Source organism: Scardinius erythrophthalmus, assembly GCF_964197995.2.
Source record: "Scardinius erythrophthalmus genome assembly, chromosome: 8".
Classification (NCBI taxonomy): Eukaryota; Metazoa; Chordata; class Actinopteri; order Cypriniformes; family Leuciscidae; genus Scardinius; species Scardinius erythrophthalmus.
The window spans coordinates 18,991,095-19,009,553 of NC_138228.1; the positions used below are offsets into that span (position 1 = coordinate 18,991,095).

The 18,459-nt window shown below is 37.9% G+C and overlaps 1 protein-coding gene across 2 annotated transcripts in view; it reads left to right on the forward strand.

Moving 5' to 3' along the window:
* Positions 1 to 18,459, forward strand: part of vwf (von Willebrand factor) — a 43,149-nt gene extending 24,690 nt beyond the window's left edge. For both annotated transcript variants that reach the window (XM_081372225.1, XM_081372226.1), the window contains exons 33-52: positions 35 to 81; positions 1,840 to 2,017; positions 2,769 to 2,983; positions 3,064 to 3,253; positions 4,034 to 4,363; positions 5,658 to 5,905; positions 5,998 to 6,100; positions 6,225 to 6,296; positions 6,554 to 6,655; positions 6,747 to 6,952; positions 7,067 to 7,216; positions 10,998 to 11,081; positions 11,169 to 11,352; positions 14,100 to 14,140; positions 14,245 to 14,352; positions 14,807 to 14,905; positions 15,793 to 15,921; positions 16,834 to 16,873; positions 17,079 to 17,176; positions 17,280 to 18,459. In XM_081372225.1, the coding sequence (XP_081228351.1) occupies positions 35 to 81; positions 1,840 to 2,017; positions 2,769 to 2,983; positions 3,064 to 3,253; positions 4,034 to 4,363; positions 5,658 to 5,905; positions 5,998 to 6,100; positions 6,225 to 6,296; positions 6,554 to 6,655; positions 6,747 to 6,952; positions 7,067 to 7,216; positions 10,998 to 11,081; positions 11,169 to 11,352; positions 14,100 to 14,140; positions 14,245 to 14,352; positions 14,807 to 14,905; positions 15,793 to 15,921; positions 16,834 to 16,873; positions 17,079 to 17,176; positions 17,280 to 17,471 (2,816 nt within the window). In that variant the 3' untranslated portion in view covers positions 17,472 to 18,459. The remainder of the gene's footprint in view (positions 1 to 34; positions 82 to 1,839; positions 2,018 to 2,768; positions 2,984 to 3,063; positions 3,254 to 4,033; positions 4,364 to 5,657; positions 5,906 to 5,997; positions 6,101 to 6,224; positions 6,297 to 6,553; positions 6,656 to 6,746; positions 6,953 to 7,066; positions 7,217 to 10,997; positions 11,082 to 11,168; positions 11,353 to 14,099; positions 14,141 to 14,244; positions 14,353 to 14,806; positions 14,906 to 15,792; positions 15,922 to 16,833; positions 16,874 to 17,078; positions 17,177 to 17,279) is intronic.

The window sequence follows — 18,459 nt, forward strand, 5'->3', positions numbered from 1 at the left end:
TGATGATGATGATGATGATGATGATGTCCCTCAGCGGGTCCTCCTGGAGTGTGTGTGGATGATGAAGGGAATGAACGGAAGGTGAGCAGATTTTTAGTAGGATGCAAAATTCCCTTCATGCCATCAAACTTCCATTAAAGGCCTTGACTTTAGGAACATCAGCTTCTAATTTCTTCCATACATCCTCTTGATCTGATGCAGACTTTCCGAGAACTCAAATCCAATCCATTTCATTGGATCTCAGGATCCATAATCGATTTCACTGGATCAGGCGTTCTGGGCCAATAACTTCATCCCTCAAAAACCTTTTTGAGGTTGAGCTGCTCATTAACAGATCATTTAATCTAAGGCCAGAAACATATTCTATGCAAGTGAGCAAACATGAATGCTTGGCCAATGCATTACAAGCATGCATAATGAACGTGCATTTTTGGGTGACAATGGCAGTAGTTAAACACTGAACTTAAGGGGGCGATAGAGTTACATTGAAATGTTTGTGCCATCAAAACAGGATGTGGTGTTTTTCAGACAGTTAGCTATAAATATCATTAATTGAACTTGCTCATCAAGAGTCTCTTCAAACTGTTGCTCTGTCATGGCAAAATGACCAGTGAGAATGAGAAAAATGACCATTGAAGACCCCCATAGCGCCACATTTCACATTACTTGCATAGCGTATGTTTCGTCTACCTAGGGCTGCATGATTTGGGGGGAAATCTACAGTAACTGTTTTTTCTGAAATTGCGATTGCATTTTAAAATGCTATAAAAATAACTCCAGGATTGATGTGCTTGTTTGTTGGGCTGCACAATTTGGCCAAAAATTTGTGATTATATATCAATATGACTATAAAATAATAATAATGATAATTGTACTGTGAAATAAAAAAAAATCCTCTTATTTTTTATATTTTATAATAATTGATTATTATAACTAAATTAAATTATTAAAAATAAGTAGTATTACTTTCGTAACATTTCACTGTAAAATAAAAATATATATTTAAGAAAAAATATTTTTTTTATCATTTTATTTTACAGTACAACTATTAAATTACAATACTAATTAAGGATTCATTTTTCATTTTCAAATCATCACGCTTTTATTTTGGTGGTAAACCACTGGGAGCTTCTCTTTTGTTGACAACAGTAGGATTATAAATGTTTCTTATTATAGACCTTATGTAGCCCCGCCCCTTTTTTGCGCTGCGCCCATTGTCTTTAGTCTTCTGGTCTGTATTTTCACAGCGATCTTGCGTATTTATGAATGAACGGCTCGTTTTAAAATCTTCCCGGTATACTGACATTTGTTAAGACATCTGCTTTAAACGTTACAATCATCATGATAACTTTCGTTAACTTTACATTAAGTAAATCCACTTCAAAAGCTAATTACTCCTGGACAGCAATGCCATAGAAATATACAGAGCGACTGCAAAAACCGAAGTTCAAAGACAACATTCTAAAGATGGCGCCCTCGTTTCTCTGGCGCATAAGGTCTATAAGTTTGGGAAGATGGTTGGCGCATAGTTGCGTTTCCAAGTGACTCAAATTCAGAGCAGATACAGAGATGAGTTTGAGTGGAGCAGCATTCACTGCTAACCGAGCCACACGTTAAAAAAACTGGATCATGAACTTGTGTGTAAAAATGCACAGTGCCACACTTCACTCTGACACATGCAGCGCATATATTTATTGAATAAAATCGCAGCCACTAAGCCATATAGCGATTTTTGTTTTATTTCAAGTAATTGTGCAGCACTTACTGCAGACTAACAAAGGCTCCTGAAGTTCTGGTTTGTGCATCAAAATAACTATTCTGACTGTTTCTGTCCATCAGCCTGGTGAGACATGGCTGTTGTCAGATGGTTGTCACTCAGTGCTGTGCAACCCATCAGGCACAGTAACGGTGCAGAGCCACCGCATCAACTGTGAGAAGATGGAGCCTCCAGTCTGCAAAAACAGCCTTCCTGCCCTCCGCTACAATCACCACTGCGGCTGTACCTGGACTTGCCCCTGTATGAACACACACCCCTAATTATGCAACAACCAACACATTAAAGAGGACCTATTATGCCCTTTTTTAAAAGTCTTGATTTTGGTTTTGGGGTCTACTAGAATAGGTTTTCATACTTAAATGTTCAAAAACACATTTTTCACATAATTTACATTATTGCAGCACCTCTTTTCCCAGTCTGTCAGAAACGCTCTGTTTAATTCAAAAAGAGCGGTGTGCTCTGATTGGGCGGCTGGACCAGTATGTTGTGATTGGCTGTTTTGGAAATGTTTAAATACACTACTAACGCAACTCAACCAGGCCTCGCGCCCTATATTTTGCATATGCATTGGGGCAGGACTTATTTTACTGAGGAATATTTTGATGTGTTCGTTCCCAAAAGGAAACTCAAGACTACAATCAAGGCGTTTCAGGGAGTTCAGAAACTGATATAGAGAATAACTCTCTTTGGAATGCCTTTGTACTTTGTAACTTCACAGACCTTTTGTTCCTGCTGCTCAAAGCATGATAGGTCCTCATTTTAGGTTATTTTTACTCAAACTTGGATTAAAATTGCAAAATAGCACTTAATTTATGAGATGATACTGTATTAAACATGCAATGTGATGAGGCCAAGTGACAACAATTTAGCGTTATACTGTTTAAAACGTTGCATAATGCATTGTTTTACAAACCATAAAAAAAAAATAAAAAAAATGGAAATGCATGAACTGTAAACTTTTAACTTGAACTTGCTTACTTTCTTTCCCCAGGTAGTTGCATGGGCAGCTCCACTAGCCATGTTGTGTCATTTTCGGGGGCGGCTCTGAAGCTAAGAGCCGCTTGCTCCTATTTGCTGCTTCGCTCAGGAGGGGCGGAGCTAGTGTTGCATGCGGCTGCCTGTCAAAACTCGCCCAATCAGATCTGCATGAAGAGCCTGGAGCTGAAGGAGGGCGGGACAAGTGTGGTGCTACAGGATGACATGAAGGTAGATGCACCGAAAAAGCATGCAAAGAGAAAGAGCTAACCAAGTTAGCAAAGAGATTAAACATGTTCTCTATATTTCAGGTGACTGTGGGCGGTGTGTTTACCGCAGTCCCATTCAGAATTCAGGGAGTAACTGTGACACAAATTGGTGCTATATTACACCAGCTGAGATCAGAGCAGCATGGTTTCACACTCACCTTCACTCCCCACAGCAATGAGTTCATGATCAACATGGACATCTCCATGAAACCTAACACCACTGGCGTATGCGGTAAATACAGTTCCTTTAAGCTGACGACTGTAATTTTTGTGCTTGATTGCTGATGAGAGTTTTACTTTAATTAATTTTGTGGTATTCAAAATTAATTTTTAAATTCCAATCTAGTCCTTGAAAGTGATTTGAGGTAGCAATCAGGATACAAAATTGTCAAATTCAGATTTAAAGAAGGAGAATTATTAAATGGTTATGAAATGAAATTCAGAGAAGTTTATATAACTGCTCTGTGGCTTTTAACATTTGCTAATACACTTTATTTATTCATAATTCATAAACATATGGAGTATTCCCATCATATAATATTAACATTAGACAATATTAATAATCAATCTAATGCCGTCTATAGAAATTTGTATTTAGTTCAGTCATTAGTTAAATGTTAATTTATTTAGAATTGGATATTTATATATACAGCAGTTGTGGTCAGAATGATTGGCACCCCTGGTAAATATGATCAAAGATGGCTGTAAAAAATAAATCTGCATTGTTTATCCTTTTGATCTTTTATTAAAAAGAAATACATTTTGAGGAAGGTCAATATTTACTTATAGATAAGTTATCTGGCTGATTAAATCTGTTTTTGTTTTTCTTTTAACTAGGTTAAATGTAATCAGTTGAGAAAATATATAGCAGGAAATAAGTGGGCATAATTTGGGCAAAATATGTGGATGTCGAAATTCTTTCAATTGCAGTTCCTCTTCCTGTCAGTCTAATTTAAATTCCAGTTCAACATCTTGTGGGGTGTGTAAAGTAACTTGTCCATCTCTCTTCCAGGTTCCTGCTCTGATGAGCAGACAGGTCTAGTGTTATCTGACGGCAGTGTGACCACAGACCCTGACGTGTACCTGAAGGGATGGGCTCTGGGCGAGTGTGTCCAGCATCTGGAGGTTGAGTCGTGTGCTGCTGGTGTGGCGAAGGGCTGTGATGTGTTAAGTTCTGAGGTGTTCAGCCGCTGTCACGCGCTGGTTCCTGTGCAGGACTATGTTCAGATCTGTCAGAGAGTGGCCTGCCAGCCTAATGCGGTGTGTGACCTTGTAACCGCCTACAGCACAGTGTGCCGTCAACAGGGAGTGTGTGTGGACTGGAGGACGCCCACCCTCTGCCGTGAGTCTTCTGTGATTAATGAGTCATGAAGTGAAGCGTGTTGCGACCCTCTCAGATCAGTGGCTCTAGGCCTGTGAGGTGGTGGGACTTTGATCAATGTACCTGAGAAAAAGAACAAACAGGAATTACACCAGGTCTGTGTGCAGTCATGAAAGTCTTAAAGGGATAGTTCACTTTGAAATAAAATGTTGGTATGTTTTAGCTTACCTCAAGGGCATCCAAGATGTAGGTGTCTTTTTTTCCGCAGTAGTTTCAATTTTGATATTTTTAGGTCAAACCGTTCTTGTCTGTCAGTCATATAATGCAGGTCTATAGTCACTGTCTCAAAGAGCATGCACAGAGTCCAAATTAAAACAATTCCCCATTATCCAAATTAAACAATTCCCCATCGTAAGTACACATTGATGGCCTAAGACACGAAACGAGCGGTTTGTGTGAGAAAACGAACAGTATTTATATTGTTTTTACCTCTTATACACAGCCACGTCCAAGTGATCTGAGGGCGCGGGCGCATCCTGGTGTGTGACGTGTGCGCAGACTGGTGCATAGATATTTACACTAGATGTCGCCTCGTCTACGGCAATTCATTGGAACGAATGTCTTTAAGGCGACATCTAGTGTCATCTAGTCATGTTATTAGTTTTTTAATATGTATATTAGCTTTATTTTTATAAAAAAAATTCCATGCTTTTTAAAAAGGTTTTAGTTAACAATAACAATGCTGCTCTTTAGAAGATTATAAAAGAAAAAAAGGGGGAAACAGAAAAAGATGTTAAAAATATATTAAAAAAATAATAATTAAAATTGTCTCTATGAATTGTTGTTGTTTGGAAAGAACCAGATGATATTTTCCCCACATGTTATGAAAAACTGCATACATGTTTAGAACAACATGAAGATGAGCAAATAATGATCATAATTTGAGATTATCCAAAATGTTTTCAAAATCCCCGCTTTTATGTTGCACAATTCATCAGTGTACATTACTCTAAAAAAAAGTTTTTCATAAAATGTAATAACTTCCGCCAATCCAATTTTCCTTACTGCAGATTAAACAATTCACACAAGTCACACATGTGGGGGAGGGGGGAGATATTAAACAATGACATAAAAAAAATGAATCTCCAGATGGACAAAATCAAATCCCACCCCACATTATTTCTACTGTATCCTACTTTTCGCCTTTTTCTCTTTACAGAATTCAATATGTTGTGAACTGCATATTGTTAATAATTTTGTGTTCGACACTTAATTGAGATTGAATTGTCAAATATCTCAATTTCTGTGTGTGTAGCCATGTCATGCTCAGGCTCTATGGAATACGCTGCGTGTCGAACGGGATGTTTGGAGCAGTGCGGCCAAAGCCAGTTCAGTCCTGGTGACATGATGGGTGATGGTTTAATGAAGGGCGATGGATCACTGTGCTTGAACACTCCTACAGAGGGCTGTTTCTGCCCTGAAGGGTCTGTGTTAATGGGAGATAAGTGTGTAGGCAAAGAGGCATGCAGTCAGTGTATGGACCACCATGGGAAAGCCCGTCAGGTATTGAACATTAGTGCCTTTATGATATTGCTATGCCACCTTTAGAAAACCAATAAGCCTTCAGTCTTGTGATCTTGGTGTGTGCGTTTCAGTTTATGGAAAGCTGGAATCCTGAGGACAACCCCTGTCTTCTGTGTGTGTGTCTGGATCAGCAGCGCATCAACTGCACAGCTTTACCCTGCAGCAATGCTAAAGGTAAAGACACAATGTGTATATGTTCTCTCTCACTGTCACTCTCGTCCACTACACTATTATCAGCCCCATTTCTCCAAGTGGTTTCTCAATGTGTGTTGTCATGGCAACTGTTGCTGTGCTACAGCCCCAGAGTGTGGACAATGTGAGGTTCTCCAGGAGAAGATGGGATCCAAGTGCTGCCCTGAATATGAGTGTGGTGAGCTGAGAATACACACAGAATCCACAAATAATGTACATTGTACTCATCAAAATATGTATATGCTCCTCCATACACACACACACACATTTAATTTCCCTTATACAGTCATATAAATCTTAACCTAATGTCCTCTTGTTGATGAAAAAGGCTCATGGATATATTACGCTTTTACTACCCATATACTCACAGGTATGATGACACCTAATGGCAATACTATGATATAGTGTTGTGATGTACTGTGTGTGTGTTTTTAGTGTGTGATGCAAACTGTAAGCGAACAGACCCCCCTCTCTGTGATCATGGGCTCAGTGTCGTCCTCACAAACCCTGGAGATTGTCTGCCAGTTTACCAGTGTGGTGAGAGCACATAAACACACATACTCTAGTACGTTTCACATAGATGGTTTTCAATCACGTACAAATGATCTCTTTCACCGCCCTCTCTCAGTTTGTAAAAGGGATCAGTGTCCTGTGTCAACAAAACCATCCTGCCCTGCATACAAGAAGCTGTCGGTCACACCATCAGAGTGCTGCGATTTGTACGGATGTGTGTGCGACTGTCAGAACATCACCCGCACATGCCCTCCGGGTTACATCACGAATACTAACACCAACGATTGCGGCTGCATAGAGGTCACCTGCACGCCTGATAAGGTTGGCACTCTTTTGCGCTCTCGCTGCGCAGGTGTTATTCACTTGACCTTGCAGCTCCATGTCCTGAGGAGTGTGCTCTGCAATCAGCATGTGATTGATTATTTTTATGTGCAGGTGTGTGTGGTGGACGCTGTGGTGTACCAGGTGGGCAGCAGGTGGGATGAGAAGTGTAAAACCTGCACCTGCACGGAGCAAACAGACAGACAGACAGGCCTGCACATCGCTCAGTGTGTGGACCCCGTCTGCAACCAGATCTGTCCTTTGGTGCGTCCTACACAACTTAGTTTCAATATTTTTGGGTTTGAGTAATATTAAAGGTTGGGTAGGTAAGAATTGTCTAAAGAACTTTTTTTTTCAAATTTTCTTAAACTGTCTTTATATACCAATACATAATTAAAATGTAAGTACTTTGAAAAAGAGAGTATAAAAATTGAGTGACTATAGTGTATTTAATCTTCAAAAAACACAGCTCATTAATTCCTACCGGGACGAAACAAGTGATTGGCTTGCGCGACTGTCACTCTCCGTTGCCATGACTACCGCCGCTATTACTGGCTCTGCCCACGTGCGCGCAGTCGCGCACCAGTTTTTAGGTGGGAGTGAATGGAATTAATGAGCTGTGTTTATTGAAGATTAAAGGGACACTTCACCCATTTGCATTAAGCTTTGCATTGTTAGAAACCCAGTCATACTATTGAATGGTCGTGCAACACACTCTCATTTTCCCCTGAGAAGGGAGAAATCCGTTATTTACCTCTTACACTTCCTCCTACAATGACGCAAAAATCGTAATTTTGCGTCATTGTAGGAGGAAGTGTAAGAGGGGGGGATTTCTGTTAAGACTACAAGCCTAGTCCTCATCTTTCCCAGGGGGCGGGACCCGCTCACGCTACAGACCTATTACAGATCAGTGGGTGGGACTTTACTCTCTGAAACTGAAAGCAATATCCTCCATCTTGTTTGAAGCTAAGCTAACAGGCGCTGTGGAGACAGATATAAAGTTATGACAATAGCGGAGGAGAGTGCTCAATATGATATTGAGGAAGAGGATTTCGGAAGTCTAATGCTTGAATCAGGTGTTTGTGGCTACCTTTACAAGCCGCATTATAGCGAAGAGCAGCCGAGGCAGAAGACCTGCCTGCCGCGGACGAGGAGCCCGGACTGGCTCGAGTTAGGGCGGACTGGTGGCGCCGGTGATCTCACTATGCAGCTACGAACCGCTACGAACACACAGATAGAGTCCGTCTGCGACAAAGAATTTCAACAATGACAATTTCTCCTGGACGAAATCTCTGAATCAGACGAGGACACGGACGTTTGTGTTGAGAACTATCCTCGTTTCGCACCGCATATGTTCTGACTGAACATCCAGGTACCATGCAATAATTCACCTTTTCGAAAGAAATACAAACGAGGAGTAATGCACTATATGAGTTCGCCAACTAACTAGACATTTTGTGTGAATGTGAAATGAATTTCAAGCTCTGGTAGTAGCTAGCCTTGTAGACGGAAGAGTGATTTCTCAGCGCTTTCTGGATTAGTGGGAGTGGCTTGCGGAGCTGTGCAATGTGGTGCATTGTGGGAGTTGTTGTCTTTCATACTAATGCGTCCTGAAGTTATTTTTTGTCTTTTCTCGGTCACGAAGGCACCAAATTCAAAAATTATTTTACATTTCGACTACATATATGACCCACTTTAAATACAAAACAATGTTCAAATGGGTGAAATGACCCTTTAAATACACTAGAGTCACTCAATTTTTTATACTCTCTATTTCAGAGTACTTGCATTTTAATTATGTATTGGTATATAAAGACAGTTTAAACAAATTTGAATAAAAGTTTTTTTAGACAATTCTGACCTACCCTACCTTTAATTTATGATTTTTTATGAATTTTATTGAATTTTATGAACATTGAATGTATTATAATGATCGTATGTTATTTTAAAAAGGACCTATTATGCCCTTTTACTAAGTCTTGATTTTGTTTTTTGGGTCTACTAGAATAGGTTTTCATGCATGAAAAAACACATATTATTTTTTTTAGAAGTATTTTACATTATTGCAGCACCACTGTTTAGTTCCTGTATCTATGCTGTGCAAAGGCAAAAGACCGTAACTTTGTTTTTGGTCGAAAATGAGTTATTTATATTTTTGGCACATTCAAGACCTCCTTTATGAGTATCTTGAATCAATTCCGTTGTTTTTTCGAGAAAATAACGAGTTCCATAACTTCCAAAAGCCCATGAGAAACCAAGGCAGAACACTGTAACACCAGTTACCGCTCTTTGGCTTTGTTTTGGAACGCTCAAATTGAGTTACGGTGCTCTGCCTTTGTTTAGCCGCGCGTCAATATGAAGTTACTGTGCCGGTGTTCTATCAAATAATGCCACCTACCAGATTGTACGGTTATCTGCCTTTGCTTTACTGTCCGTAAAATTACGGTGTAGCCTGTGTACTTTGTACAGCTTCCATCAGTCCCTCTAACTTCTGATGTCCTCAGAGCTCGGTCAGAACATTTAGTATGGTCTGAAACCGCTCCATCGACAAACGTGCGATATCGATCACGAAGGATTATGCAGAGTTGACAGAAAAATGTTACACATGCCGTAGCAGATGACAACAAAGGCTTGGGGGATTTGTGTCTCAAGGATGCATCTCAAGCTGTCTAGTATAGCAGCTCGAGCACCTTAGAGCCTAAGCCTCTCGCCAAATCCAAAGATTGTCAATAAATTTCATTGACTGATAAATAAATCAGATAAATAAATAAATGTAAATTTCCCGACTGAATTAAAGAAAGTTGAAAATGTAACAAATCATAATAGGTCCTCTTTAAAAGACAACATGTAGCAGCATTTACATTGCATTTAACTTCTGTGTTGTGTACAATATTACACAATATTCTGTATTGTGTACTGCATGAATATTCATTGGGGCTATGATATTATAAGTTATTTTTACTAAGGCATCCATAATTATTACTCATACTCTCAGAAGGGATCTGAAGTAACTCCTCACCTCAAGTATTACATTTGTATGCACTTACCAACGTCCCTTTAAAGTCGGGATGAAATGAAAGAAGAGACAGATCTTTTCGTCTGTATTGTGATGTACATCTGAGAGAAATCAGAAAAAATTAGAAAAGCAAAGAAAATTAGGACAGGGACTTGGTTCTATCCATCAGTTTTTGATTCGTATATGAACATATTCATGTAAGAATCATTCACAATAATATCAAAAACGTGCATTTAGAAAATGCGACTTTAATGCAAGCCATGAACTATCTTGGTAACAACCCAGGCAGCGATTTTCAGTCATGAACACATTTCAAATCAAGAAAAAAAATCTGGCAACAATAGTTTTGTGCTTCTTTTAAAAGTTCACACAAAATACTATATATTTTCAGGCTGGTCCAGCTAACACATACGCATTAAAGAGTAAACAAACAGTTGATACATCTATGAGAAAGGCAATTCGCAAGGCAGGACTACAGCCACCATATTGAGTGTTATCATTTCTCCTGTTCATTTCTATACAAGTGAACTATATCCCCTTATAATGTCTTTGTGACATTATACATATATATTACATATATTGTTTGTACCTCAAATTATGGAACATGTTGAGCAGGTGTGCTATTACTCTTCTCAGTTTTACTATTGTCTCTTGGTGGATAAAGCAGGCAAAATAACCCCATAGACTCTTAGATTTCTAGTGACCAGAATATGATAGTGGCTCTTTTGATTTGGGTGAGAAATCAAACACTTGGCAACCACCAAGAACACTGCAACAGCATTTTATTTTTTTTATAAAAATCTACTTAATATAATTTCCTTCACCCCTGCAGTCTCTTTGTCATCTTAACAAAAAGGAAACTATTTAAAAGTGTAATTGTTTTTAAACTTTCAGAATTACATTCTGATGAAACATTATGAAAACGAATATGTTTTCCCATACAATAACATGCAGTGATGAATCATGCACAGTATGTCTAGAGTCTAAAGTAAAAATGATTGTGATTTCACATTGATTTTGTATATGCAGGGAACCACATACTCACATTCAGAAAGCGAGTGCTGCGGTCACTGCCGTAAATCCAGCTGTGTGGAAGGAGGCTATATGAGACGGGCGAGTAGAGTCTTTTTCCTTCTACTCTCTGCTTGTGTTTGAATGCGCTATGATCTGAAATAAATCTTTGACTTCACATGTGTGCAGGTGGGAGAGCAGTGGGTGTCTCCGCACGACAGATGTGTGTGGAGCGAATGTGTACAGGTCAACGAGGAAGTGTTCATCCAGCACACAAACACGTCCTGCCACCTCATGGACATGCCAACCTGTCCACTGGGCACAGAGCTACAGTGCAATACAGTGGATGACTGCTGCCCGACCTGCCACTGCGGTACAGACACATACAGTCCAAACTTAACTTAACTTAATGCCACACCTGCCAATGATAGATGAACTGATCAAATATTTAGGACCTGCATTTATTACATTATTTATGACAATGCAATTATTTAGCTGGTTTTCCTTTGGATATTTGTGGCAAACAATGCAAATGATTAGAAATGCACCCTTGTGTGCTCTTAATGTGTGGTCACATTTGCCATGGTTTTGCAAATGTTCGGGAGTGAAATCCAGGCATTTCAATATGAATCCACAAACCAGCTGTTTGGGTTGGAGGTGACGATATATCGGCCACTATATCAGTATCAGTATGTTCTTTTTTAAAGTTATTGTTATCAACCCGATAAGAACATTTGGCCGATATCTTAAAGGCAGGGTAGGTAGGATTTTTCGAAAAAAAAAAAAACATTCCAAATTTGTTTAAACTGTCTTTATATACCAATACATAATTAAAATGTAAGTACTCTGAAAAAGAGAGTATAAAAATCGAGTGTCTGTAGACCTCTCACGACTGTTGTAAACACAGCTCATTATTTCCATTCACTCCGCCCCCTCCCTTCTGGGCTCCTTCCAAAGCCACGCCCCCAAAACACATGAACGCGCGACACCAAACGCTCAGGCTCAGCTGGAAGACGCATTTATTTACCTGAGACGAGTGGAGAGGAAGGAGCGCAGTGCATGCAGTGACATCATGTCAGAATCACATGTAATAAAATACCTAACTTTATCACTATGAATATAAACAAATAAGATTTATTTTAGTACTCACTATCAAGCTAGCATATCGATACTGGTAAAGTTTAAAATATAGCCTACTTTGTTTGATTCGGTAACGAGCTATATTTATAAGGCAAAGCTAAAAACAGGTTGCATTGATACACGTTTTTCCATTACCATCAGTTACACTGTGATGAAGGTGAATTTCGTGTAAGATTCATAACATATACGGTGTTTTGCATGTAAGAGTTTCCATGATGAAAACATTGTTGACTCTAATGAGGACTACACTCCGGAGACAAGTACCACATCGTCGGTTCGAGAACAGGTCCGGGGTCGAGGGCGAAGCAGAGGAGGTCGTTCAAGAGTGCGGGCAACCAGGGTCCGAGGAAGTAGTTTTTGCCTTGTTTGCCTTCGCTGACCGCATATGCAGGTGCTTTGAATTTTGAATGCTCTTTCTCTGCCATAATTTTACTCTTCGTAGGTTCCGCGCCTCTTGCACTCCTCAAATCAAACGGGTGCGCGCGCATATGGGCAGATCTAGCAACAGTGGTGGTAGCCATGGTTGCGAGAGTGAGTGACAGTCGCCCAAACCAATCACTTGTTTCGTCCCGAATGGAAATAATGAGCTGTGTTTATTGCAGATTAAAAGGTCTACAGTCACTCGATTTTTATACTCTCTTTTTCAGAGCACTTACATTTTAATTATGTATTGGTATAAAAAAGACAGTTTAAACAAATTAGAAAAAAAGTTTTTTATAAAAATCTTACCTACCCTACCTTTAAAGCCGATAAATAATGTATTTCCTTCAGCTGAGACACTTCAGATGCGCATTGTTCGCCATGATGTTTTTGAATTGTTTTAAATATGATTAAAATCACTTTGAAAGAAAAATGCGCAGCCCATGTCTGTCATATAGGCTTCATAAAATTATAATGAGAACATTATTATAATTGTGTGCTTGGGACATGGTGAGACTTTTGTTTTTGTAATCAGGCAAATCAAAATTTGGATTTAGATTTATTGGCCAATATATCGGTTATTGGTTTTCAAATGATCGGTATCGGTCTCTAAAAGTGACTTCTGTGTGAGCTGCGCTTCATACATCGCAACACTATTGACAACAGATCTTTTTTGCCTGTGAAATTTCACCAACATTTTGCCAATGTGACCACACTTTTAAAAGGAAAGAACACTTCAAGACAGTTGAAGGATTAATTCTTTGCCATAATCTATTACTATTCCTGTAGGTGAGTGTTACGTGATGATCTAAATCTTTATATAGGTGGCAACAATTAAATATTCACAACTGGTTTATATCGATAAATAAAAGCCAATATTGGATATATCAAATTTAAATTGAATTGTAATATAAAAACTATAAATAGCAACGGCAAACTTATTGTAGAAATTAAAATAATCATAATAACAATAAAACTTCAATAAATAAATAACATAACATACAATAATTTAACAATATTTTTCTTGCAATAATATAAAAATATAGCTATTATAGAGCTCAAACACTTCTGATATTTAATCAAATTTCGAACATTTTCTAAGAGAAGTCTTAAAAAAATGCATTCTTAATATATATATATATATATATATATATACATATATATATATATATATATATATATATACATATATATATACATATATATATATATACATATATATATATATATATATATATATACATATATATATATATATATATATATATATATATATATATATATATATATATATATATATATATATATATATATATATATATATATATATATATATATATATATATATATATATATATATATATATATATATATATATATATATATATATATATGAAGTGGTTTTATTTACTTGACAAATCCAATTTTACTCCCATTTGGTGCTTGAAGTGTTAATTTTGGACCCTGCACACACATACTGCTCGTTCACTGCTGGTCTCTGTGATTTTTTTTTTTTTTTTCTTCCTTAGATATTAATGCTTTTTTCCCCCCTCTCTGCAGTTCCAATGAATGCCTGCGTGCTGAATCAAACTGTTATTGCGGTAAAGACGTTGACTTAACATACAGAATGCTAATGTGCCGTGTGCAGATGTCTTGGTGCATAACAGATTGACTTTGGGGTGTCTTGCTCTGTGTGTGCGAGTAGGCTGGAGAGCGAGTGATGGTGGATGTGTGCACGCGCTGCGAGTGTGTGGGAGATAAGAGGAGTTATCGGCTCTCTTGCAGAAAGATGAGCTGCTCCCCCTGCTCAGAGGTAAAACCCTCACTCTGGAGATTATTAAAGGGATAGTTTACCCCAAAAAATTACAATTCTGTCAGCATTTACTTACCCTCATGTCGTTAAATTACATTCTTTCTTCCATGGAGCACAAAAGCAGATGTTTTGCACATGCTTGGAGACGTCCAAGCTGCTTTGGTGTGCAATGAGAATACAACAAAAAGGCAGCATAGTTTAAAAAGCTATTTATGTAAATTTCATTCACCTGGTTTAATGTCATTAAACCCAAATGCCATGGTTCTTGTGTGTCATGATCTCTGATCTGTCACATTTGAATATACAAATAAGATGAGACAGAAAGTGTTTACATTTAAAGGTTTTAAAATTACACAAGGATGAGTGAATGATGGCAGAATATTCATTTCTAAGAATATGGAGCCAGTAAGCCCTAAATATGTGAGTACAGTTATATGTGTGTTTTATTTTGTAGGGATATACACTGGAGCCAATACCTAATGCTTGCTGCGGTCGCTGTGTAGCAACTGCTTGTAGCATCCGACGACCTGATGGACAGCTGGTCACTCTGAAAGTAATAAATATGTGCAGACATGAGTCATTGTCACTAACTGTAGCCAGTATAGTCAGTGTGGAAGACACAGGTTTGCATCTCACCTCTCTATCGTCTAAGTACATCTATGTGTCAATGAAAATGGTTAAAATGGCCAAAACAAGAAACCAGTCATATGTTTGTTTTAGAAGAATTGTTTTAACCATTTCAAAGGCACCCATGAACTTTAATACACAACCATTTAAAAGTTTTTTTTTAATTAAAACCTTTTTCAGCAAAGGCCCATTAAATTGATCAAAAGTGACAGTAAAGGCATTTAAAATACATAAGATATCCAATACAAATATTTGCTGTTCTTATGAACCTGCTATTCATCAAAGAATCCTATAAAAACTTAATCATGGTTTCCACAAAAATAATATGCAGGCACAACTGTTTTCAATATTGATAATGATAAGAAATGTTTCTTGAGCAGCAGATCAGCATAAAAGAATGATTTCTGAAGGATCATGTGACACTGAAGACTGGAGTAATGATGCTGAAAATTCAGCTTTACTTACAGGAATAAGAATAGAAATTATAAATATATTTTAAAATTTTACTGTTTTATTATTAAAAAACTGCAGCCTTAGTGAGCATAAGAGAAGTTCTTTCAAATCATTAAAAAATCTTACTGACCCCAAACCTTTGGTAGTGTATAAGGCCATTGTTTACAGGATAACCAAACTAGAAAGTGAAGTGAACTGCAGGCTAAAAAAATAATAATAATCAACTATTAATGCTTGAGGAGTCATATGAAACTATCTTGGCCAGTGAGCCGGTAGTATGAGACATCTTGGTGTAAATGCTCCAGATGTTCTATTGATTTTCAGATTGTGTCATAAATGTGTACATATGTGTGTTTTCAGGCAAATACAACTCGTACAGACGGCTGCACTAAACACACATGCAGTGTGAATAAGAATGAAGAACTGGTGCTGGAGACTCTAGTGACAACATGCCCTCCGTTTGACCGCAAACTCTGTCTGGAGCATGGGGTACACACACTCACACACACACACACACACACACACACACACACACACGTTTGTTTCACTATATTACTGATAGACTTCCACTGATTTAAAACCAGGTTAATGGTATTTACTATCACCTAACCCAACCCCTACTCCTAAACCCCCTCCATCACAGAAACGTGTAAAACACTAGATTTAAATAAAAACATATTTTGACCGATTTATAAGCCTTTTTAACTGGACCAGTAAGGTTGTCATAATATTTAATTTTATAAGTGAGGACATTTGGCCCTCACAAGTAGAGCTAAACCTGTAGAAACACACACTTTATAAATATATTAACTCACAAACGTATTAAATGAAAAGGTTAATTTCACTCAAATATTACTGAAAGTTCTTTTGACTTAATAGAAAAAGATATGTGAACTCAGTAACTGATTCAATTAAGCAGAGCTCAGACTGAATGAAATAAAGCAGGCTCCTAGTTCCCAGCGTGCTTTGCTTTAAACTCTGTAAGGAGAGTAAATGTTGAAATGAAATGTTATTTTATGTGTTTTTTCACACTATTAATATAGAGTGAGATATGTTAGTGTTTAATATTCTGTTATGTTGTGCTGTAGTTAGCAACCAACTGCAAGAGGGTTAAGTTAATGTTTCTAAATGGAGTGTATATTGGGAAATCAATCTCAAATGAAATGTTCACAGTACTCATTGGTTTCTAAGCTTAAATGGATAGAGGCAATTGGTTTCCTAAATTGAAATGAGTTATCATGACGATTGGGTTTTACAGTGTAGAACATTATTAAACCAACAAATGAAAAACCCAATTCCTTTAGTCATAATCTACCAAACTCTAAACACCAATCCAGGAATATGTTATATGTATTGTGTTGCACAGTGATACAAGTAAAGCTATATATCCTTTATCCACAGGGTAAAATAAGCCATATTGAAGACACCTGCTGTGAGATGTGTAAGTCTAAACACCACAACATCCGGGGTTTGCATTTCCAAAAAGCATCTTAAGCCTAAGTAGATTGTAGAACCATTGCCATCGATGGTCTCTACAATCAACTTAGCTCACGGTGCCTTTGGGAAACGCAGCCCTGCTCGGTTTATAAACTCCATCCGTCTGATCTGAACTTGACGTGTGCATAATATGTTAAATGTTTGTTTAGGTACCGAGCCAGAGTGCAGAAGAACTGTGGGTCTTCTGAATTACATCAGGGTGGACGACTGCCAATCAGAAGAGAAGATAGAACTCACTTACTGCGAGGCGAGTCGATGCACTTCAATATATTCTACCATTAAGGTCTCAACAATATCATGAAGCTATATACATATAATTTATCCCGTCTGTCTTTCTCTCTCACCCACAGGGAAAGTGTAGCAGCAAGTCTGTGTATTCTCTGGACAAGCACAAGGTTGAGAGCGAGTGTGTGTGTTGCTCAGCTACAGGCACCGTGCCCATGAATGTTTCCCTACACTGCGCTAACGGCACGCGAACACACCACCAAGTCCTCGCTGTCACTGGCTGTGACTGCATGTCGCACGCCTGTCCCACCGACTGAGAACAGACACAGAAACCTGATCAAATAACATACAAGTGAAAAACTGCTACAATTTACTTTCATATATGCATCTACAACAGGTATAATGCTCAGTGGATTTTCCAACAACTGATTCACTGATAATCGAGCACTTTATCATAAATTTCAGTTTTTATTTCAACGTATAAAGGACACATCATTAATCAATAAACAATAATCTCAGATTGCTGCATTTTATGAATAACTATTATAAGTGGTTGTTGTTTATGGCTGTTTATTAGATTGAACTACAATAAAGAGCAAGGCTAAACAAGTACTTAGCTTGGACCACTCGGTGGTGCTCTGGACACTTGAACCCATTTGTGTGAGAGTGTTGGTGAGCATGGAGAATACTGATCTGTCAATTAGTTGTGAAGGGTGTTGAAGGGTACAATTCACACATCTGGAGGACACGAGTCACACATTAAAGACTTGTTACTCACTTCTCAGCCTCGTGAAATATTGAGTATAATAAGGTAGAACTATTTCTATAATTTCTCTTTCTACACATTTTCATATGAAATATTTATATGGCATTCACATATTCTAAAAGGTTTAAATAATATCCGATTAAAATTCTTAAGGTTAGTAACCAAATGAAAACACGTATAAATTGTTATGTGCAGAAAAGGATTCATCTCAATTCAAGCTGCCATGACCTTCACAATAACTGTGATAAAAATCATCTGGAAATCGTGTCAGAAAGTATGTTTAATAAACCCAGTGAGTCACTGCATTATTATGATGTGTTTTGAAGGTAATTATGAAAGTGCATGACTGATCCATGCATTCTCTGATGGGAATTGCTTGGCACTCATTGTGTACAACAGCATCAGATACTGACTACAATACTATTGATCAGTTTGCTCAAATCGCTGGCTAAATGATTGCTTTAGTTTTCTCATTTAAGGGGGCCATTTAATGTTCTCTCCTAAATTAATTGAATAAACAATGTAAAGTGTGCTAAGGA